This window comes from Crotalus tigris, unplaced genomic scaffold (genome assembly GCF_016545835.1).
Source record: "Crotalus tigris isolate CLP2741 ecotype Arizona unplaced genomic scaffold, ASM1654583v1 scf7180000022411.5474196:2289641, whole genome shotgun sequence".
NCBI lineage: Eukaryota > Metazoa > Chordata > Lepidosauria > Squamata > Viperidae > Crotalus > Crotalus tigris.
In genome coordinates this window covers 2,168,436-2,193,976 of record NW_024099112.1, presented here as the reverse complement: position 1 = coordinate 2,193,976, position 25,541 = coordinate 2,168,436, and the positions used below count along the sequence as shown (strand labels likewise).

The 25,541-nt window shown below is 34.6% G+C and overlaps 1 protein-coding gene across 4 annotated transcripts in view; it reads left to right on the top strand.

Moving 5' to 3' along the window:
• Positions 1–21: 21 nt before the first annotated feature.
• The window catches only part of CEPT1 (choline/ethanolamine phosphotransferase 1), a 35,138-nt gene continuing 9,618 nt past the window's right edge, over positions 22–25,541 (top strand). Inside the window, exons 1-5 of one of the 4 annotated variants that reach the window (XM_039319233.1) lie at positions 22–153; positions 3,333–3,734; positions 10,627–10,774; positions 14,559–14,700; positions 16,689–16,773. In XM_039319233.1, coding sequence (XP_039175167.1) covers positions 3,396–3,734; positions 10,627–10,774; positions 14,559–14,700; positions 16,689–16,773 — 714 coding nt within the window. In that variant the 5' untranslated portion in view covers positions 22–153; positions 3,333–3,395. Of the gene's footprint in view, positions 268–3,332; positions 3,735–10,626; positions 10,775–14,558; positions 14,701–16,688; positions 16,774–23,520; positions 23,606–25,541 lie in introns of all 4 variants that reach the window. The other 3 variants (XM_039319230.1, XM_039319232.1, XM_039319231.1) reach the window with 3 other exon arrangements.

The following is a 25,541-nucleotide window of genomic DNA, read 5'->3' as shown; positions in this document are numbered from 1 at the left end:
GCACCAATCTCCGGGCGTCCCACGAACGCCCCCTGCTCGGTTAGTTGCCTGTTCTAGTCGCGCGCCCTTCCTAAGCAACCACGCAGCCGGCTTATTTACGGCAGGCGCAAAAAAGGACGTAAACGCGCCTCCTGGGCGAAGAGGCTGGTTAAGGTAAATGCCGGGTATTCTTGGTGCGTTTCAGGATTGGCTCTGTTGGGCGGTAGAAGCTTGGCCTCTGGCCGGCGTTGGGTGTCCTTCGAGTTCAGCCAAAGGAGGTTGACTCGTGTGAGTCTCTGCTTCACCTGCCGCGAGGTTATTCGCTTTGGAGGGGGGGGGATGGTCGTCCTTCTTTTCTCTCTTCCTGAGCCTCGTAGGCTCCTGCGCAAGAGACAGGGTGTCGCTTGCGCTGCCTTGTTTTTCCACTCGGTGAGGGCTGCTGCCGTTTATGCCTGGACAGGCTGGCAATCACTCAAGTCAGTTCGTGGAGGGAGCGATGTAATCGGAGCAGGCGTTCTTCAAATGCCGGGGACAAGTCAAAACAACCTCCTCCTCCACTAAGCAGAGTTTGTGTACAGAGTTGCACGCATAAAGTAAAATGTGCCTCAGCCTTATATGGATTTTCAAGATTGAAATATCTGTTTTGAGTTTGTGTTCAAATTTTTGACTGCTGGGGTATTAATGGAGATGCATCCGTGTTTCGGGCAAAGTGCTAATTGCCACATTTGCTTTCCTTTAACGCAAAACTAAAATTGGAATCTTGTACATTCTATAAACACATCTTATTTATAAAAGCACAGTACTCTTTCCTCAGTATTTTTGTCACTTAAGTTACATTAAGAGTAACTTAAGATTTCCTTAGGCTTTCTTCTGAAGTGTTTTTATATGTAACTCGCTTAAGGGAATTGCAAAAACTTCTTTTCATTGGTTACATTTTCTTTTAGTTGTTGTATTTACTGAGCGCCTTAGATTTACGGACACAAATGAATCAGTTAACTAATTTGCTGCAAAATATATATTAATTATATCTTCGTGATTATATAGAAAGCAATAAAATCTATATTAGTAGAGACCTGTTTTAAATACTCTTACGTGAAACTTAATTGTTAAATGGAAAAGTTGATAACTTTAAACAATTGGGAATATGCAGTAGGTTACATGATTATTCCATTGTCTTGAATTTAGCTTACCATACATATCTCTGAAGAGGAGCTTCTGGAAGAAAAAAATATTTGTTGAAATTAATAAAATTTCTCAGGCTAAATCATGTTCAAACGAATTCCAACTCTTGCTCAAATCTTTCTTTATCCAGAAACAAAAGCCAAACTGCATCATAACATACACTTTCCTGTGTTAAATAGAGGAAATCTAGAACTATCTATCTGCCTATAGTCTTATAATTACAATATAGAAATGTTCCTGATTGCAGCCCATAATACTCCTAACATTGGGGCTCCAGTCTCCTCCCTCTTTTGGAATGCATCTGTCATGACGGAAGTGCATCTTCAATATAATCCCTAAAGTAGCAAGAAGTTACTGAATGTGGGTAGCACACTTTAAGTGGAGGGCAAAGATTAAAACAAAGCAAATAGGATTAAGAATTTAATGAACAGAAGGACTTTGTGAAAATTACTAAAAATTGTGATGACTCCGATCAGAAGTAAGACATTTTACCAATAGACATTTTACCCATATTCCATGCTTCTCTGAAGGCTCCTCTTACCAAAAAGATTTTTAATGGTATTAATATAAAACTAACCACTTTAAATAGATTGGAGGAAGGGATAAAGGCTTTTCAGGGGAAAAAGTGAATTTATAAAATCTCTCTCTCACTCTTTAATCTTCTATCCTGTTACTACTACCTCTCATACTAATAGCATAGGTCCAAATTTTATGAAAAAAATCTTGTCCTATGGATTATTCTTATTAATCCATTCTTTTGTTTTAATACTTCATTTTCTTCCAAAAGAATGCAAAGTATTTTAGAAAAGCACTGTAAAAATATTTTTTTAAAAAAAGCATTCCTTAAGAGCTATAAAAGAAAATTTAAATACAGTTTCATTCTCAACAACAAAAACAATTGAAAATAATTTAAAATGAAGTCTGATATTAGAATAGAATAGTTATATACTGTCTTGGATGAACAAACATCTCTTCATTTGTTGTCTTAAAACAGATAATATGAGGGTCAGATATATTTTCTTCAAGAGAGAAGAACATAGTTGAGAAACTACCACTGTGAATCAGTCTGTCTGTCTGTAATGCAATTAGAATGTAATTACTCCTTGCTATTCTTTTTATATTAATTTATCAGATAGATTTATTTGAACTGACTAGTTTTTATGAACAATTTTATGAAAATATACTCAGGTTTTAATGTTGGATATAATAATATAAGTGTTAAATTTAAAATAATTAGCATGGGCCTTGATTCTCTCAATATATGATTGAAAATAAAGGATAGCAAGCATGTATTTGAATGTGTTTTCATTACTAAACTAATCAGTACTAAGATTTACCTTAACTAGTAAAAATCAATAACACTACTTTTGGGGATGACTTTCCATAATGTAATTATTTTTCATTTTTATTCTTTATTGTTGGTTGCACAGTCAACTAGAAATTTAGGCTGGATTTAGCATTTCTGTTCACTTATTTAGTACTGCCCAAGTACCATGGATAGAGATATATTGTTGAATAATATTAAAGATACCGTCAGAGGATGTAAACAATTCTAAGTAAAGCTGCTTTTTGCAATTGACAGATGGTAATTTTGTCAATGTCGATGGTGTTCAAGTTATGCTTTAGATATTTTGGAAGTGCACCCAAGGCACCTGTTATGCTCATTTAGATTTATATTGTAACTTTTCTCCAGGATCTTAAGGCAGCTTAGTTATGGATATCCTTTCATTTTACTCCCACTCAAACTTGTAAGATTGGTTGGGCTGAAATAAGTGTCTCATGATTACCTTTTGACTCTCCATGACTGTTCTTCAGTCTCCTCAGTTACAAGCCTCAAACTGTACACTATTCACTAGACTGTTACATTTATTAAAAAACAAAGGAATATTAAAATTGGTGCAACTATAGCTTGGTTTAATGCAGTGTTTCCCAAACTTGACAATTTTAAGGCATATTGACTTCAACTCCCAGAATTCCACAGCCAGCATTGCTGGCTGTGGAATTCTGGGAGTTGAAGTCAACATGCCTTAAAATTGTCAAGTTTGGGAAACACTGGTTTAATGTATTTACAAATATTCTTGACTTTCAGCTATTGTACTTCTCACAATTGAACACTTCAGATTTTTACAATATTTTGCCTCTTATATTAAACTAAATACTTTCTCTTCCAGGATCTTATGTTTCTTTACAACAATTAAACTTTGTCAGATATAAACTTTAAAGTGAATAAATCCATGAGTGGGAATCGATCACTGAAGAAACGATGTGGGGAATTGCATCTGGAATCCCCTGCACGCTATGGTCACGTTCCTTCGACAGGATGCACATTGAGCAAATTGTTTCAGTTGCCAACACCGCCTTTATCAAAGCATCAGTTAAAACGATTAGAAGAACACAAATATCAAAGTGCTGGACGGTCCCTACTTGAGCCACTTATGCAAGGTTATTGGGAGTGGTTAGTGCGAAGAGTACCAGCCTGGATTGCCCCTAATCTGATTACAATTGTTGGACTCATAATAAACATCTGCACAACCATAATATTAGTATTTTACTGTCCAACAGCTACTGAACAGGTAAGTTAAGATCTCTAATACTTTTTTGTGACAAGGATTTATTTCTATTAATGAATCACTGTTAATTTTGTTTTGTTAATATTCTGTGAAATTTCAAATTTGTGAGGAGAAAAAGGTTAAACTATTCCGTGTGCAAGATCTTACTAGCTGGATATTATGGGAATTGTAGCCCAACGTATGTGAAAAACATCAATGTAGGGAAAGTGCATCTACAGTTAAAATGTATTACAAAATATTATCCTTTAATTCAGTGTAAATTATGAAATGCACACATTAAAGCAATGTAGAGCTTCAGTAATGTACTAAAATAATCTTGAGGAAAAGGAGGAAGAGCCACAATTAAGGCAATGATCATATAAGAGAAATAGCACAAAATAGATTGGGATTTGAGAAAGTATCTCTGACTTGACTCTTCCTATTCCCTTTAGAATAAAAGTAAGGAGGGAAGAGGGAGACACATTTGGAGTTGCAAAATTCTGTGCTTTAATCCTGTAATAAAAGTAATTTTGGTATTCATGACTTTGGCATTCAAGTCTGGTTTATCTCAAAGGGCTGACATCTTCAGATTTATAAAACAATTGTTTGGATGTGTGAGGACATACCTGTTTGCAGCTTCTTAAGGCAGCTGTGTTGTGGTTGGTACTGTGCAGCTGCCACCCAATCTCAGGATAAGATTCAATATTTTTAAAAAGTTCCAGACACTTTTTACATTTATCTCTGCTTGCTATCAATAACTTTTTGCTTCCAATCAAAACTCCTTAATATACTATATATTATATGGCCCAAGTGAATCAGCATTTAGCTAGTTTATGCTGAGATAGTTGTTCTACTGCTTTTATTCATGAACTATATAACAGTTACTAAATAGGGTTCCTAATTAAACCTTTAATGAGAAACAGAAATATCCTATCCTGAGAAAAGATAGTGTGCACCTTAACATCCCTGACTGATGCTTGTGCAGAATTAATTTTATTAGCATCACACAGCATTTTATTTGCGTTGATAGGAACCTTTTTTAAAAAAATAATCTAACCATATCTTTTATATTGGCTACAGGTGGCTAACTCCTTTGGTTGCTTTTTCTCCAACATTACTTATTTTAAAAGACTAATTATATTTTCCTGTTTTATCTTTTTAAAAGACTAGATCATTTTTGTAGCTCTACAGTGGATTTTTCAATATTTTTACCCTCTACGTACAGAGCTGACATTTTATTATTTATGATACTATAATTGGAGGCTAGTATTTAATATCTAATGACTATTGATGAGGATGTTTTAGATAAAAAAAGCTGAATCTTTTTAATTTTTTTTACAATTTTTATAACCCATTCATCTCCTTACAGACTGTGAGGAGAGAATAACAGAATGGCAACAGTAGCATTTAAAAGAACAGAAACGCAAAAAGAATTTTAAAACAACCTCATGATCATTTTTCCAATGTTAGGCACCCAAAATCAACTAAGAATTTTGGAATTCAGACTTATTTTCCTCCTTACATACTGAGCTTCAACTCCCCCCCCCCCCCGGCAAATGCATCTGGCCCCCAAATGAGTCTTGTTTAAAGGCTTTGAGCTAGGATGCTGACATGTTTGATTGCCTTTAATAATTGCTCTTCTCACATTTGTGGCATTTGCATTTTGTATTATTTTTACTATATGGTACCTAAAATTGTTATATATTTGATGGCCATTTCTAAAATAAATATATTATTTCTTTTTTGCTTTACTTCAACAAACGTGGATTCCTCACATCAGAAATTAGCCATTACCTTTGTACTATTATTTGCACATCCTGAAATTTCTGGTTTTTTCATACTTATATGTATTTTTCCTTGATAGAATGCTTACTGTTTGCTTTAGTTTTTTGCCACTTGTGTGTAACTTTCAATTGTACATTCCATTTTTCCTGTTGAACACAACTATCTTAATATTTGAGACATTAATATTCTGATCCATATTCATTGCTGCATCATGCAGTCCATCTGACAATAGTTGCAAATCATTTGAGTTTTTTTTACTAAAAATATGGTATCATTACCCTGTATACCAAAACATAGATACATTTCTCTATGTAGATAATAGATAGTAAATAATAGATAATACCTCTATTATCATTCCCACAAACATTATTTATACATTTATCTATAGAAGTAAATATATTAAACAACAAGAGTACATTATATATCCTTGATTTTTACCTATCCAGTAGAACCATTTATTAGGTTCTGTTGACATTCAAACTATGTAATTATTATAAAATAAATTTTATTGTTGGCAAAACATAATAGATATTTTAAGATAGAAACAATTGACTTGGCTATGAAAAATATAGGTGGTAAAAAGAATATTTTACCAAGAATTTCTATTTCAATAATTTCAATAACAATTGAAGATAAAGTGCTAAATAAATGGTAGAGACAATCAATTAACTTTGTTAACAATAACAAAGACTGAAGTTTTTACTTAAGATTTTGCAAGACACAAAAACATTAGGAAGACATGATGCCAAATGTCAAACTATATTAAGACAGATATCGCACTTGGATTATAGATTGGATTATACTCTCTGTTACTAGGTTAAATCTCTTGTAAAAGGGATCCCAGAGGTTTGTACAACTAGCTTTGATTGAATATAAACAGAAATACACACTCTATGAGATTATTCAATTACAAACAGAATATTTAAAGTATCGGATACACGCAGAGAAAGAGAAAGCCATTTATTTTCAGGAGAACAAGTAGAAAATTTTGAAAATATAAATGTAGATTGCAATCCTAATTTTTAATAAAACAAAGGTAACAACTTTATTCTATCCTTGAAATGAGCAGACCTTCATTAGTACAATACAGTTTGTTCTCATTTAGCAACTATAATTGAGATTGACAGCTTTACTGCTAAGTGACTGTTGTTAAGTGAGAAATCATGTGATTCCAACTGTGCTTCTGATTTTACTTTAGCTTTCCTTTTTCCCTACTCTCCCCACCCTTTGGAATGCTCACCCTGGCGCTGGGATAATTAACAAGAAGGAAATTAATGTTTTTGTTTACATTCATTGTAGAGGAAGGTAAGCAGGCTCACAATGGGATAGTCACATAGGGAGAAATATGCTTGCTAGTTTGCCTAGTGCACCGAGATGCTTAGGAGGCAAACAAAAAGCTGAAGGTATGAAAGCGAATAAAGTTTCGGCAGGTACAGGCAGCAGCTGCAAATTAAGGTCCCAGAGCTGAGCTTGTTAACTTGAAGTTATCACATTTTGGAAAGTGCTGTGTTGTGGAGAAAGGCTCAGGAAAAGATTCCTTATTTAGGCAATCTCTCTATCCTTTGAGGGTAGGGTAGAGTTAGGGAAAAATGGGTCAGGCACAGCTTAATGTGTACTAAGTGTAATGGTGATTGAGAAAGAGATGCTGTAAAGGCCATAAATGTGGGCATTGGTTGCAAAGTTACCTTTTTCATCACTATTGTAACTTTGAACAGTTGCTGCCCAAGGCAGTTGCTAAGCGAGATTTACCTGTATCTTCAAATAAAGAGCATAGTTCAAAAGGAGTTTTAAAATCAAGATGGAATGCTCAGAGACTTGCATGTATGCTGAAAAAAAATATAACACAGCACCCAGAAGATCTTTTGGGGCTTATTTACAAATTGTCACTGAAATGTGATTCAGAAACCAAATATGTTTAAATATTTTACATTCAAATGCTTGCAGAAAAATTGATAGGCAACAATGGGAATATCAATGGAAGACAAATACTAAATATATTGCAAATATAGTGAACTGTAGAGTACACTTGTAGCCCAATGTGCTTAGCTCAGGAAGTGATGATGATGATGATGATCGTAAATATTACATTCAGAGAAAACTGGCGTAAGATATTTTATCTTTGGTATATTATTCAGTATTGATAATCCAATTTCAAAAATTGTTAATAATGCATTAATCAAGTTGGATCATTTTCTCATACTTGCTGTAATGTTGGAATCCTGTTAATCCTGGATGATGATTTGTTACAGAATGAAACAGATCTTAAAGGTTAATTTTCTTTCCTGTCAGCTGTTTTTCTGCCAAACATCAAACTGTACAGTATATTCTTACAAAGTACAGAATGAGCTTTGATTATGATAACAGGTGCCTGCATACCATATGCATCATAATTCCTCCCTTAGATGAAGGACAAATTAACTTGTGCAAACATGCATCAATGTCAGAAACAAGTCCAGTACAGAATTTAATTTAATTTGGAAACTGTTTATGGATTATGATTCTCCACATGGATTTGTACCACAACCACTGTTTGCTTTCTGTTAAGATAAGGTTTTAAAATTTTAGATCTTCTCTGATTTAATGCAGTAAAGGTACACTTTCTCAGATTAGAAAAAAAACTTACTAACTCCTTTTTTATCAATAGTTCTTATATTTGTTATTTTATTGATTTTTGAATATCGATTTAATTTTAATACTAGAAGAGCTACATTGATTAAAATCACCTTTACATTTTACCATTCACACAAAAACACACACACACACACAAACAGAGAGAGATAATGTAAATATAAACATAAGAATGCAAGAAGATTTATGTGTATTTTTAATAAGGTTTAAATGAAATGGGAGAAAAAAGTAAAGGTGGTAGACTATAATTGGAAATGATACTTTAAAGCAAAGTTTCACTGAAGTGTTATACAAAATTGAATGAATTTTGTCTTTCTAAGGGGCTATAAAATATATTTTAATCTTTTCCCTTAAGCTAAGTTGCATGATGTTCTTTTTGACTCTTGTTCCTTCCTCCACCATTAGCAATAAAATTTCAGGTCCAAAAGATTTTTGCCAGTGGCAGCTAAATTCACATAGGCAGATTCTGGAAGCTTTTATGAATCAAGAACTCTGTTATATGAATATGCATAAATATATCAGGTAAACAGATTTATCTTGTGATTATAGAACTCACTAAAAGGCAGAAACTTCGTTATGAGCAAAAAAAGGAACACTTTTTTAAAAAAGGAAAGTCTTAATCATGGAGCAGTTCAGCATCTTTTAAATTTAGTTTTAATCTTAAACGTGCTATGAAAAATATATTTAGATACAGATTTGATCAAATTCAGTTCTGAAAATCCCATTTTTATTATTGTATCTTTAATTTAGCCACAGATGCACAATTTATATGCTTGGCACATTTAGTACTCTTAATTGAAATACAACAGGGAGGAATCCTCCCCCTTGCTCCCATTTCTGATTTGATTGTTAGCTTTTATGATGCTATATCCTTACCAAAAACAATCAGATAGGAGAACTAATGAAACAAATACAGAAAAAATAAATTTATGAATAAGTATAGTATATAACAATAACATTTTATGTAGTTGATTCATTTAAAAAAATGAAAGACAGTCTAATCCTGAGCAGTTTAAAAGCTTGAAGGATATGGTCTTTAAATCTTTTATTATGAACTTTAAGACTAGGAGAGTTATAGTGCAAACATATGCATGGTAACACAAAAATATATTCCACTGAAAGTGAGGTTATTCTGGGTATTAGAACTGTAGCCTATATGCACAATAGTTCCTGCCCTACCAAATAGTTTGGCTAACATAATTTATATTTAAAATAAGAATGCCATTTCACCATATTAAAGATTAACAGGATGCTGTGCCATCAAGAAGTGACCTTTTATTATCCGGATATAGAATAAGATGGAAATCAGGAAAAAGAATCAAAGCTGCCTTCAAATTTTGAAGGCTATTTCTGATTCTCCTGGATTTATTATATTTATTATTCAGAAATAGAAATAAATATATTGGCTGTCATTGCTGAATATTCTTAAATAATCTCTGGCTCATGTTAAGAACTGAGCTTTAACTTTGGAACAAACCATAGTGACTGGATTCATATATATAATGCTATGCTATTGGCCAGTTTACAAATTACAGTGGCAGGTTTCACTGTAAATGGTGTCATTTAGTAAATAGTGTCAGTTATTTAGCACATGTAACACCAGTAGCCCCTGAGTTGCATTGGTTATTGGTATCTTGTGGGTGCACTTCATGGTGTTGGTTGCTACCTTTAAAGACTTTCATGGCTTGGGACCAGTTTACTTGAAGGATCATTTTTCCCCCACTTCTTTCCACTGTCCAATCTGGTCCAGCAAGATAGATATACTCTGAGTCCTGTTAGCCAGAGAAGATTAGTTGGTGGGATGCAGGAGGTATGCTTTTTCTGTCATAATGCCCACTATATAGAAAATCCTTTTTCTGAAGATTAGCCCAGACCCTGCTGACCTTTCATAAGGCCCTAAAGAACTTGATATGTGCTTGGGTGCATGGCCCCGAGTATTGAAGGGTCCTGATTGTGTTAATCACCATGGATTGTAACATTCTCTTTAGCTGCTTTTTAATTTCTGTACTATAACAGAATTCATTTTTAATTTATTCATGGTATAGAGCAAGCATGTCAAACTCGCGATGTCACATGACATTGTGCGATGTATAGCAACTTTTTCCCATTGCCGGCAATAGGGTGGGCGCGGTTTTGGCATGACACTTCCGGCCCGCAGGCCAGCAGTTTGACCTACAGTCACTTATTAAGATGGTAGCCATACAAATTAAATAAATAAGCTGAAACAAAACAATCTAATAATGTGCATGTTCACCAAACGTGCAATAATCCTTTAAGTTACAAAACTTGCAGGTGATTTAGGTTTAATCTTAGTACTCTTTGCTATAATACCCTTTGTGTATGCAAGAAACTTCAGAACTGGATATGAATAAAAGAGGGAATATTATTTGCATTTTTCATAACTAATCATGCAGTAGAATAGATTGTCGCTATGTGAGAATCATGCCTAATTTAAGACCATTTATTTACATGTTGCTGCTTTTTTACATACATTCTCTTTTAGGCACCTCCTTGGGCATATATTGCATGTGCTTGTGGCCTTTTCATCTATCAGTCTTTGGATGCAATAGATGGGAAACAGGCAAGAAGAACCAATAGTAGTAGTCCTCTGGGAGAACTATTTGATCATGGCTGTGATTCATTGTCCACAGGTACTGCACTAGATAATGGTCTGAGGACTAGAAATTTCTAAAATCTTTTGATGCTCTAATAAGATGAGAATAATTTACCTTGGTTGTATAATTTTCATGCCACAGGTCAAAACTTTGGTAATATATTTTACAAAGGTTCTACATTTGATTAGTTTCATATTAGCAGGCTGTAGCCTCTGGTTGACTTTGTTTGGTAAACACAATTTAGCTGGTTAGTACTTCCATAGAGAACTCTCCATGGAATGCTAGAGTTACAGGTTAGGCTGGAGAATCACAAAATTTTCCTGGAATAAGATAGTGACAGACGTTATACCCACCAGACGTCAAACTCACTGCAAGGGAATCCCCCTTTTTTTTTTCATCCTAAGTAGTTTAAATTTTAGTTTAAGACTGAAATGCTTGAAAGACTTGTTTGAATATTTAAATTTCCTTAAAAGTTAAATTTCCTTAAAACCATTTCCAAAATTCTATAACGAGAAAGAACAGCTGAACCAAAATTAAAATACTTGCAGACCATGTGCTTTCAGTGGCTCTCTTGCTCTTTTATCAATTTTCTGTATATGTCATGGACATATAAAACATGTTCTGATACCCCCCTAAATTGCAGCCCTGGAGCCTTATGGCATAATCTAAGACAGTGGTTCTCAACCTGTGGGTCGGGACCCCATTTGGGGTCGAACGACCATTTCAAGGGGGTCGCCAAACAACGCAGTCCGCCATTTTTTTCCCCTTTTCTTTGATCATGCCCCTGGCACCCGGTGATGTATAAGTGGTTGGGGGTCACCACAACATGGGGAACTGTATTATGGGGTCACGGCATTAGAAAGGTTGAGAACCACTGATCTAAGAGGTTTTCTGGTGAACCAAAACTAAAGTTATAGAAATCATATGGATTTTGGAGGAGGGGGCTTGCTACAGAATTTGCTTATATGTGGATGTGTTCAGGTGTGCCTGCACGCACATATGGATATGTGTCCACGCAGATTTTGTGACAGACTCATCTTTGTTCTATTTATATCTATTTTTGATCAGATAATTTCTTTGCTCCCGGAGCTCAGATGCATCTCCAAACTGTAACTCAAGAATAGAATAGTTCATTGCATTTCACCCAAAGCAATCATCGTAGTGCACCCCTATTGTGATTTATGTACTAAACCATGAAGAAGTGGTTCAAATACATTTTTTTTCTTTTCTGTTTGGACCATTTTGTCATTGTTGTTAGACATTCAGACTGACATAAAAATGGAATGCACTGTTGATAAGCCAGGAATTAAATTCTTACTAAAGATTATTTATCTTTTTTTGCCACTGTATTAAGCTACTGTTAAGCTATCCCTACTAAATAAAGTCATGAGAGCCAATTTATTATAGTGATTAAAGGCATGACACTGTGAATCCTAGTCCTGCTGTAGGCATAAAGCCATCCGGATGATTTGGGGCCAGGCATTCATTCTCAGCCTTAGGTTCAAAGCAATGGCAAATCATTTCTGAAAATGTTGCCAAGAAAACTGTGGATTTGTACAAGAAATTGCCAGCTGTCAAGACTGACTCCAAATCACACACACACACACACACACAACTTTTGTAAAAACTGCTTATACCAAACTACAAAGAGTATTCTAAAATCATCCTGTTGAAATATTTGCTTTAATGGTTCTGCCCAATTTAATTGTATGCTTTGCTGCACTCTACTCTGATAGGAAAGAAATAGGCCAAGGCTTTTATCTTTGTATCTTAGTAAGAATGCTATTGTAGCTACTGCAGCATAAGCTGCTGTTTGTCTAGAAATAAATTATAACAAATTACATAGTTGATATTTTTGTGTGGTACTGTATATTTAATATTTTCTCCTGCCTTTCTATGATCTCTTATCAAATTGGACTGGTATTTGTTTTTGGGTTGTGCTTTTAGTAGAGATTAACTGTTAATAATATAACCAGCAAAATTGCTGAACGGTCACAATTATTGTGAATATTTATAAATATTATAAAGTACTCCAAGGAAGATGCATGGTACTTGAAAATACTGCACATCCTTTTAGAATGCTTGCTGTCAATGGCTAGACCGTACTTTTCCTAATTAGATTGCACATATGTTCAAAATTCTGCAATATTTTCTATAATTATAGAAAAATAAAGGTAAAAACTTTTCTCTAGCTTATTATAGAAAACAGTGTATAACTGTTTCAAAGAGTAGTACAACAACTGCATGATCTAATTCTTGTTTTCTATTTGGAATCGTGTTACTGAATTATGAAAATGAACCAAATAAACCTTTTTTCTTTTATTATTCAGACCACATTCCCTACTATAGAATTATCAAGTGGGAAATATAGAGAAAGTTCTCATTCAATATTAAGATTAAAAGGAGATAAAATTCAATTCAAATAAGATATTTGAAACTAGGCTTGATTTGAACCAAACTGATTTTAAAAAGAATCATGCACTATATTTGGAAAGATCCAAACTCTTGCAGCTAGCTTACTTTTATGACTGAAAGGAACAAAATAATAGTGATAGTAGACCATTCAGAAATATTAACTTCTGACATATAGTTTCAAGGATTTCACTATAATAATTTTTTGCTATATTGCCCTGTGCCTCTAATGAGGTGAGAGTTGCCTAACAACACATCTACAGAGAAACTATAATAAATTAATACAGACTTTCCAATGCTAATTAAAAAATAAATTCTTACTACTAAAGAACAGTTCTAGACTCCTTCACCACTTATTTTTCTGGAATGGCAGTCTCTGGAATTGGCATGGCTTATTAGTTAGCTATTCACCTTACTATCAGAAGGCCCGTTCAGTCTCTACCCTTCCCCCATATCTTTCACCATATGGAAGGAAAGCTGCACAGTACTTCTATAAACAGAAAGCATAGTAAATCCATAACATCTTTAAATTTCCTAATAAGTTTAAGGGTACCTCATTCACCTCAAACTGCTTTAGAAATTTGATTACTATTCAGACTGAATACTTCAAAGTTTTGGATGGTGCTGGGTCTAGGATAACAAAGGCAGATGTTGAAATTAATTTCCTGTAAATAGTCAAATATTGCTAATGGTATAATTTTATGCATGTCTGGGAAGAAAACTCATTAAATTGAATATTAATAGATTTTATCCCCATTATTTATTTATATTTACATTTATGTAAACACAAACACATTCATACATGCATATAAAACTCAAGATGGCAAACATATCTAATGCTCCTACCTCTTATTTTTCCCACAACAGCAACCCTATGAGATGGATTAAGCTGAGAGAGAATAACAGCCCAAAATCACCCAGCTCACTTTCATGCTTAAGGGAGGCTTAGAAGTTACAGACTCTGGTTTCTAGGCCAGCCCCTTAACCACTAGAATAGACTGTTCCCAAAATGTGCTTTAAGACAATTAAATTTTTAATGTGAGTGAATTCACGTGCAACTCAGCATCTAATATCGTTCCCAGTATAGTTAATTAAGAGTTGTTGCCATGTATACTTTTTGTGTTTATTCACAATGTCATTATGCTAGCACAAAATATTAACCATTTGTGGAAATCTTATTTTTAATCTTGCACAAGTGTAAAATATAATTGATAGCACTTACAAAAGTTGGAGACAATTCTGTATGCCTTTTGAAGGAAATGTTTGTTGTAAATTTTATACTTTCCCAAATCCATCAGAAATATAAGTGAGGTCAATTTACATATTAGAAGTTATTGAACGGCCATAATGATCTATTAGCGAACATGTGCATTTTCTACCCCTTAGTTTTAATTTATTTTATCTTCAGTCTTCGTGGTTTTGGGAACGTGTATCGCTGTGCAGCTGGGGACAAATCCTGACTGGATGTTTTTCTGCTGTTTTGCTGGGACATTCATGTTTTACTGTGCACACTGGCAGACATATGTCTCTGGAACAATGCGCTTTGGAATGTAAGTAATGTAGCTGAGAGAAATATTTTGCCATCTTATCTATCTTTTTACAGTTGTAAAATGAAACCTGATATAAACAATTTTAATTGTTTAAATCTGTTGTTTAAATTCAGTGCTAGCTAGATACAATAACAACTGATTTTGCATATTGTAAAGAAAAATTAAAAAACACCTTTCCATCCTTGACTGATAAAGTCTGGTGCACTATGGAATTAATAGTATGTCGTATTATGAATAATTAATTAGGTCATGATGTGTGAAAGTCAGATCAGGATTTCTTTTTTCAAAAGCTACAAAATCACTGCTTGGCTGCATTGGTTCATGCTGCTAATTGTATAACTTTTTCATCCCAAAGATGAAAGACTACTAGTTTAGAAATAGTGTTTATACACTTTGTCTCTCATCTCTTGGTTGCAAGGCTAAAAAGCATTGGGTACACAAATGATGCAAAACCATATATATTGCAATTTGTTTCATGTCAATTTAGTCTGTATGAATCCAGCCACTGTGTTTTTTTAAAGAATAGTTTTATATTTTAATAATTATCAACAACCCACAGTTTATCAAGCAGTGGTGGCAGTGTGTGAACCAGCATTAAGATCATGGTTAACAAATTCCTAAAATACAAGACTTCTCAAATTCAGTTTAGAACATTTTAAGTAACAAGGTAAAAGAAGCCTATATTCAAATGTATGGCCTTTATATGATCCTCTTCACTTTCTGAAATAGTAAACTTCAATTGGTTTCATGTGAGATTTGAATTCTGGGGGAAAATAAATCTTACATATTCACTATGATCAACAGATTTTTACAGTTTGAAAATTGTTTTCTAAGAAACAAAATGCTTCATTAAATTAAGAGACAGCAAGATCGTGCAGATTTCATGCAAGATCATGCTGATTTCATGCAAATTTCACAACTTCATTATTTGTGTACTAGTAAATATAAATTAAATGAAATATCTTCATAGATTTTTCTTGTGATTTATTGAAAAATATTTTTTTAATTTTTTTATTTATATCCCACATTTTTTAAAATAAATAACTCAAGGTGGCAAACATACTTTCCTCCTATTTTCTCTACATCAACAACCCTATGATGTAAGTTATTCTGAGAGTCAGTCACTGGCCCAAAGTCACCCAGCTGGTTTTTCATTATCTAAGGTGGGATTAGAACTCACAGTTTCTGGTTTCTAGCCTGGTGTCTTAATTAAGTCTAAAACAAATATTTAAAGAATCTGATGTGACTAAAACTTTATATCTTGATTGGGCTACCTAAGTGTAAAATGTACTATTTTTTAAAGTAATAAAATAATAAAGCTAAAATGTTTCCATTAAAATACATATTCCATCTCAAAGTACTTTATAACCTATTACTGTATTTTCTGTTCAGATATGATTTTACATGAGTATAATAGAGATGGTCATAACAGAGAAATTAAATTTTAAAAAAAATCCATTCATAGAGGTGATCATTTCTTATCATTTCTGGTCTCTGTAACCCAAGTTTGGAATTACTGCTATAGATTATATAAAGCAGAGGTATCAAACTCACAACGTCACATGACGTGTCGTGACGTATCGTGACTTTTTTGCCATTGCCAGCAATGGGGTGGGTGTGGTTTCGCTATGATGCATCCGGCCCATAGGCCAACAGTTTGATACCCCTGATCTAAAGGATTGCATGAGGCTAATACAAAGTTGGCCTTAAAAATTTAAACTGGATTTGTGTGAGATTAGTTTAGCAACTGTTAAAGGAATTATATATTGCTTTCAAAATATTTCTAGTCTCCCTCTTTTAAATTACTGATTGTAATTCAGACACTCGGGAATTTTGCAGTGGAGTTCAACTAATGGAGATTGCATACCATACAGTTGTTTTCTTCTCTTTTTTAAAGATTTCCTATGATTTTGAATCCGTTTCTTCTTGAGTAAAAATTTGCAGTCATGGAACTTTCAAACTGAAATGGTTTTCCCCCTCACTCTTAGATTTGATGTTACTGAGTCTGAAGTCTGTATTATAATAATTCACCTTCTAACAGGAACTCTTGGATCTGAATTTTGGAATGACACGGTAAATGATAAAAATTGGTTTTGCCTGGGAAGCAATGATGAAAATTCTATGGAGGCAGCCCTTTTTTGTCATGCACATTAAAACTGAAAAAAGGCAATTATTTTATTAATTATATTTTCCAGACATTTGTTTCAATATGAGATGATGTATATAGTAATATCTGAATAGAAGACACAAATTCAGTCAGAAGTTTCCCTTCTGCCCTTATTCTAAAAAAGACTTGTTTTCTTACTGGTTGTTATAAAACATACAGAACTGACATAATCCCTTCAAGAAAAAAATGTGGGAGCAACTCATTATGTACAGTCAGAATTAATTTTATTCTTCTTTTATTAGAAACCTTTCCACCAGGAAAAAGAATTGTGTGAATAGCTACTTGGAAATATATACTCACTCTTTGCTTAGCTACTACCTTGATTTATGACCATTCGCAAATATGATGTTTATAAAAAAAATCATTTTCTAACCCACTTGTGTATATTTGTGATCAAATTTTGTGCACCTGACACCACACACTGGAATAATCTTCACAGCAACTCTCTCCCTATTTCAGTTGCATGGTTCACTTAGCAACCATTTTGCTTAATGACTTGTTCATTGGAACAGAATGTGGTCGCTAAATGAGGAATGGGCATATTTATATTCATATAAATATTCTGATTCATCCTTTGTAGTTCCTTAACCTCAAGCTTAAGAAAGATTCTACAGTCTCCTTTCTAACATGTATAACAGATAATTATCTTCTAAGTTAAAATTCTGTCATCCAACTCTCCTTTCTAAAATAGTAGGAATAAATATTTGAACTTATAGTTGTGCTAATTTTCTGTTCTTTTGTGATGTCCATCACAAAAATGGTTTTTAACAGTGCTAATGGGACATGCTGATATAAATATAATTTTATGTAAGCAAATATATTTATTCCTTGAAGTCATTTCTTTCCGACTGATGGATGCAAATGAGTTCCAGAGTGAACTGGGGAATATCCCGGGGCCTTGTTGCATGGTTCTGCCAAAGCTCTGATTTCATCCTGGAACCAAAGGGCAGCCAAGGTTTTGAATAGAATTGTGCCTATGTGGCCTCTCTTGAACCTTCACTCCCAACACTCTCCATGGTTCACAGAAGAGCTGCAGGTTCTGAAAAGGGCTAAGAGACTAATAGACCTCTGGAGGAAAACAAGGTATGAATCCGATTGTACACAACTTAGAGCTGCTATTAAAGCCTACCTCGTGGCAGTAAGAGTGGCAAAACTACATTATTTCTTACTCTTATTGCATCTGCAGAGTGTTGTCCAATGACCCTATTCAGAATAACCCAGTCCCTCTAGGAACCAGGGGATTCAGGTAATCATTTTCAGGGTTGTGCAGAAGAATTTGTGGATCACTTAATGGACAAAGTCATTTGGATTCATTCCCAATTGGAACCTATATGTGATGCAGGTCCATTAGAGATACCTGGGGAAAGGTCTTGCCCAGTTATCTGGGAGCAGTTTGTTACTGTTGGACCTGATGAATAGACAGGGTCCTTGATGCTGTCAGTGCAAGCAAATAAGTTAGATCCCTATCCTTCCTGGCTGGTGAAAGCCTTCTGAATGGTGACAAGCAAGCTATGATAAATTCCTCACTGCAGCAGAGGATGTTTCTGGGACTTTTTGTGGAGGCCTTATTTCACCCTCTCCTGAAAAAAACATCACTTGATCCTGTCAAGAGACAATTTCCATCCAGTCTCCCAACTTTCCTTTTTGGGGAAGATGATAGAAAAGATGGTTGTATGAAAATTTTAGAGGGTCCTGGATGAAGCAGATTTTCTGGACCCCTTCCAGTCAAGATTCAGGTCCAGTTATGAGACAGAAACAGCATTGGTCACACTTGTTGTTGATCTTTGGTGAGAGTAGGATAGGGATAGTGCATGCATCCATGTCTCCTTGACCTTTTAGCAGCCTTGGATACCATTGACCGTGGTATCCTTTGGAGCTGACTATGGCCTTTGGGGCTGGGCAGTGCAGTTTGCCCTGGTTATTTTTTTATTTTATTTTTATTTTATGAGACTTATATACCGCTTTAAGTGCAAGCACTCTCTAAGTGGTGTACACCAGTAAGCAATGTATATATATATTTACATTGCCCCCAACAATCTGGGTCTTCATTTTACCTATCTCGGAAGGATGGAAGGCTGAGTCAACCTTGAGCCGGTGAGATTTGAACCGCTGACCTGCTGAACACAGTCAGCTAAAGTGGCCTGCAGTACTGCACTCTAACTGCTGCGCCACCTCGGCTCTTGATTCGGTTTTGATTCCTTTCCCCAGAATCGATTTCCAATTGGAGTTGATGGGCAGTGAGAGGGCTAGTCCACAGCTGTTGCTTTGTGGTGCCCCACAGGTTTCAGTACTTTCTCTACTCCTATTTAACATCATGAGATCACCCACCATCATGGATAAGGTACTATCAGTAAGCTGATGATACTCAACTCATCTCCATCCAGGGTGACACAAGTGATGCTATCACTGCCCTCTTGCAGTGCTTGGAGGCTCTGGAGATCTAGATGGGGGAAAAGAACTTTGGCTGTACTTGATAAGACTGAGTGCATGGCACTCTGGATTCCAGGACTTTAATATCGTTAGTTCTGGATAGGATTGCACCACTGCAGACTGACCTGGTGCTCAATTTGGGGGGTCTCCTGGACTCACAACTCCTGCTGAATGAGGAGGTAGCAATTGTGGCTAGGAGAGCCTTTGTGCAACCTCATATTGTATTCCAGTTGCACCCTTTCCTAGATTGGGAGTCCCTGCACTCAGTCACTCAAGCCCTGGTTATCTCTGATTTGAACTATTGAAACATTTTCTACATTGGTCTACCCCTGAAGGGTATCCAGAAGCTTCTGCTGGTGCGTTCTTCGGGACCCAGGGTGGCCCACATTACACTACTGTTTCATGAGCTGCACTGGTTGCTGGTTTGCTTCTGGGTCCAATTCAAAGTGTTGATTATCATCTTTAAAGCCCTTCATTGCATTGGTCCAGATTATCTGAGGAACTAGCTCATCCCAATGGGATTAGTCCGCCTCACCTGCGTTGGCAGAAGAGGCATGCTGCAGATCCCATTAGTCAAGGAATTTCAGCTGGTGGGGTCCAGGAGAAGAACCTTTTCTGCTGGGGCACCCACCCTCTGGAACATCGTACCCAATCCAAGGTGAGATCTTCACTCTCCCTTCTGGCCTTCCAAAAAGGCTTGAAGACCTGGTTCTACCAGCTGACAAAGGGCGCCAGTGGGAGAGTGGCATCTTGGAGGTGGTTAATGGATTAGTCAGATCTCATCTCTTTCTCCTGAGCACTTGGCTCCCTTCCGCTCCATCTTGATTAATTGAATTTTAAATGTATGGTTCTTATTTATTGTTTTAATTGGTTACGTTGTATTTTAATTGTGTGACTGTTGCTTTGACAAGATGGGTGGGTATAGAAGTTTAATGAAGAAATACATTTCTAATAATATTGGTTTTGAAAAGGAAAACTTCAAACAGAAGGAGTTTTCAAATTCCTTGGTATAGTGACATTAGAAATGCTAATCCTTTTAATAACAGATTAAAATTAGATATTTGCAATAGCTGCAGTTCAGATATGATTTTTTGTAGTGCAAAATATAAATGAGAGCTTGTATATTTGGGGGAAAAGAGTTCAAATAAATCTTGCAGACTATCATACAGACACTTACTTATTGTTCCTAATCTATATTATAGAAGGAAATAGCAATATACATATGACATAACAAAATGTGGATCACTGGTGAGAGAAATATGGGACACAATATTGCAGAGCATAGCTTGAGGCCTGCATGAAATTCCTCAACTCTTTTGTGACTCAAAAGGTAGCTAAAGTATTAAAAAAAAGACTTTCAATTACCAGATGATAGTGGTAATAATTGGAATTATGAGTTTCATAAGTTTTATAACTATATTTAATTTTGGTATAATAGTATCATCCCATTGTATTTAATGGTGGGGAAAATGTCAAATGCTAAAAGCAGTTTGCTAAGGCCCACAGCTCAAATGCAATTGAGGCAGTGAGTTTTGTAGTTTGAAAAAGTTGTAAAACTTAATATTATCCAATACAATCAACAACATCTTAAATATTTTTCTCAAATTCTAAGGCCACAGTCTATCATATTTTTGTTGTCAAAATGTCATGTGCGATAGAATCACCTTTATCTTCCCAGATTTTTTAAAACAGACAAATGTGAACTGTGAACACTGGATAAATTAGGTGCCTAGGATGAAACATATGGAACTTGGCACTACATTAAAACAGCCAAGACAGTTTACAGAACGTTTAAAAATGAACAAGGAAGGAAGACACCCAAACGGAGGCAAAGTGAAATCATCAACATATGTTATATAAGATTAAGGGGTAATACATATCTTTCTTCCCACACCCTGGTATATATATTTATGTGGCCCAAATTAATTTTATCTATTAAAACATAAATGAACCCAATCATACTTGACATACACAAATCCCATTACGGCTTTAATATTACCAGTTACTATTTCTTATATTTATTTATGAAAATTTATATGGCCTTCCAACTCACTCTTAGAGATTTTGGGCCATTAGAAAAACACCAGCAGATATGTTTACCTACTGCATATATGATGTTTCCATTTTGGACATGAGAGTATTTTTTGACTGAACAGTATCTCAGTGACCAAGCTAAGGTTTGGAAATATTGTAGTTTTACCTAATTATCAAAAGTCATATATTTGGTGTATAAATTGATGGGAAAGGAAGGTGTTTGTTTCTGAAACAATAATTGAATATTAGTGGATAATTCCCAAAGAATCCATATTACCTTATCATAAAATACACATTGTGCTACTAGTGGTCAAATATCAAATAAATTTTTCAGAAATTAACTGCACATTTAAATATTTGCTTTCCATTGTTTAGATATGAAATGGTTTACATTATGTTAAGTACAATAATATTTTCCTGTGTAGTTGGACTTTGGGGGCTTGAAATATTATAGAAAGTGCAAGATATCTTTTTGTTTGTGTATGTCAAGATGTGCATTTTATCTTTACATTTATTTTTTTAAACATCACTGGTTTTTCTTCTGAGAAATAAGTATTTTGTTGAGAGGAAGAAATGTGGTTTGTCATTTGCATATCAAAGCCTTATCTTTGCCTTAAGCTCATGAAGAACTTGGAGATTAAAGGAGGATGGCAGCCAAGAAGAATGGCATGTTTGGAATAAAAAAAATAAGAAAGCAAAAATTAGCCTGTGGAGAGATGCCTTTGTGGTTTCCCTTGGCTTGAATTTCTATGAATGGGCAAAAGCATAGGTGGGCACTTATTGCCCTGGACTGCAGGCAACTCCAATACTTTTCATATATACCCAGGCTTTCTTCAAAAGTTGTCAATAAATTGTAATTTAAGAGTATACATCTCTGTAATATTCAAGTTAACTATACAAGTAGTCCTCAACTTACAACCATTCATTTAGTGATCGTTCAGATGGCACTGAAAAAAAAACTTACGACTGGTTTTCTCACAATTGTTGCAGCATCCCCATGATCATGTATCAGAATTTGGGCACTTGGTAAGTGGCATGTATTTATGACCATTGCATTGTACTGGAGTCATGTAATCACCACCTTCCCAGCCGGCTTCTCATAAGCAAAATTAATGGGAGAAGCTAGATTCACTCAACAACCAGATGATTCATTTAACAGTTGCAGTGATTCGCTTAACAACTGTTGTTGTAAAATGAGGTAAAACTCACTTAACAACTGCCTTGCTTTGCAGTTGAATTTTTGGCTTCAGTTATGGTTGTAAGTCAAGAACTACCTGTATTTAATTAATGTACATTAAATAAAATTTGCTCTTTATGCTACTTTTACCTGTTCCATTATCCTGATTCTACCTGTGTTTAAAGGACAGTTTCCAAAGGGCAACTGTAGTTCTTCGCCTGAAAAAAAATGTACTTCTTTGAGGAAGAGCTTTCCATGGAATAAACAAACTAGGAACAGACCGAGAGTATGATGTGATGATTTATACACCAACTTAAAACTATGATTTGAAATTGTGATTACTTATGGCCTCACATAGTCACTCTTGATTTAGCATAAATCATGAGTCCGTTCACTAGAATCAGCAATATAAAAAAATTAAATCTAGTTTCAGATATTTGTGGATTAAACCACAAGGAAAGGGAAAAGATAATTGAATTCATTATTATTCTTAAAAGTTTTCTATCTAGATTCTTTTTACTGGTGGGCAAGGTTTAAATTTCTACAACTGCTTTTCATTGTTTGAAAGAAATAAAACTTCTAATATTCCTAGCTGCACTCTTATACAACCAAAGGATTGATCAGAAGGAAAATTCTGAAAGTTTCTCTTGTAATCAATCATTCAGTGCAATGAGAAAGTCACATTTACATTTTAAAACCAGATAGAGTGTATGGAAATTTAAAGCATTGCTGGTTCTCTTATCAACTATGTGCTCTATGGCAATTTAGACTGAATAAAAAAGGAGAACATAGCGTAAATTAACTACATAAAAATAAATAATAGCTCTGTACTGTGAAGCCAATGAGCTCCATTAGTTATATATTTTTAAAAATATTTTCCTTTATTTTTTTTTACTTTGTTTCATTTTTCTCTCTCTTACCGTGCATGATAAACAAGAGCTGCTGTGCTTGCAAAATTATTTAAAATTGCTTTGAGTAATTCTGCTTTTTTGGCTTTTTTGTACCTAATCAGAATTGATGTGACTGAAGTGCAAGTCTTCATAATAATCATGCATTTACTGGCAGTGATTGGAGGACCTACATTTTGGCAAACTATGGTAATTTTGTCTCTCTCTGTATCTTATATCTTTTAGTCTTCTCTTCTAGAGAAATTAATTCTCTTATATATTTATATTGTTCTTATTTTTGTTGGAAAGATTTTATCATTTCCAACAGAATGAATGTCTATTGTCTTAAATTATATTTTGATAACATTCTGCAAGCATTTCAACAGTTCTTAACATAAAATGCTGTCATTTAGTCAAAATCTCTTCCAGAAGAAATAATTTTGACTGTTATCTAAACAGGTTACTAATACACTGGATAATTCAGTAGCATAAATTAGTAAACTGCAGACGCTTAAATTGAAAAGCGGTAGACTGGTAGAGCTGTGCATCATTTGAAGGTGACTATGCATCACTTCAGTTAGCCGTGGCTCAGCACAAACAAAACTAGAATATTTTGATTGTTCTAGTTATTAGGTGAATCAAAATCTGGAGAGATCCCTGAGTATTTGATGGGTAAGTATGGCAAGGGCTGGTCCCCTTTCACTCTTTTTCTTTCCAGTAGCCTTCAGTGAGACATATCTTACCAGCTTCACCTCCAGTCTCTACCACCTGTCTTCACACTCATTGGCCACTGCTAACGTTCTTAGTTTTTTCTTAACTCCACTCCCAACCAATCACGATTTGTAACTAAAGCAAAAAGGGCCCATTTTGTTCCCAAAACTACTTGAAACATGTATGTTTGGCTCAAGCATGGAACACCTGAAACTAGCTGTTCTGTTCAGTGTATGCATGGTATGTTATGTACATCCTTAGATAGCAACTTTCCAAACTTGCTGTTCTGAATATTGAGGCAACATGTGAGGCTCTTTCCCAGTCTTTGGGGGGAAAGACCTGCAAAGTAACCCTGCCAAACATTGAAGAGACATGCCTGTCTCGACACTCAGCAATGGATTTAGAGGGACAGCTTGCAAAGAATCTCCAATTGGCATGCATAAATCTACTAATGTAAGTCTTATGCTATAAATGCAGTTCAAACAATGGTAAAGAAATAATTAACAAGATAATTTGGCTGCCATAGATGCTTGAGCATGTTTTATCTGTAACAATTGTTTGTTCCATATGTTGTTGTAAGTTATCTAAAATTGAAAATGAATAATTGGTGGATCTTATAAAATGTATTTTACAGTAAAAGCAAATAAAACAAATTATTTTAAAACTTGCATAAATGATCATTTCAAACAATATTTCTTTCATTTGGTACCCTTAGCTACTTAAATTGTTTTTTATATTGGGTAAAAAAGGCATAGTGCTAGGTGTACTAAATAAAGAGAAATACTGTATATATCAGTATATATACTCAAAAATTCTACTTTTCTTTCTGTATCACTTTATGTTTACATGATAGTTTCACAAAATTTGTTCTAATGGTACTACTGCAGTATTTGGTCCAAGAGCTAAAAGAGAAGCAAATTGAATAGGGCAGAGAGGAATGAGGATAGCAGCCTTCTTTACTACATTTCATGCCACTGTAGTCCTAGAATATTCTTAAAGAGGTTTACAATATATTGTTGTGGCCTCCCTTCTGTTTTGTTCATCTTAACACATGTGTGATTCTGTACAAATAAAGTCTATAGGCTCTAATGGAAACATTTCTTCACATGACATTACTTAGTCTATAAAGACTAAATGTATGTTTTGTGTGTAGAAAGGCATAGGTTAGTTATCTTCAGACTGGTCTAAAATTCCACAGAGCCATTGCTAATATTACTGTACTGTGACATAAAGCAATATTCTTGTTCTTGTGAAATTAACAATAATTGGATAATGTAAAGGATTATAGGTGAAGCTATTATTATTATTATTATCCATTAATCATGCTTACAAGTAATATAGTTCTGACTGTCAGATGTTTACATGGAACAATGAGTGCTAGCAGTGCCATCTGTTTGGTTCTGTCCAGAGTACTGCAAAATGATCCATTATTGTA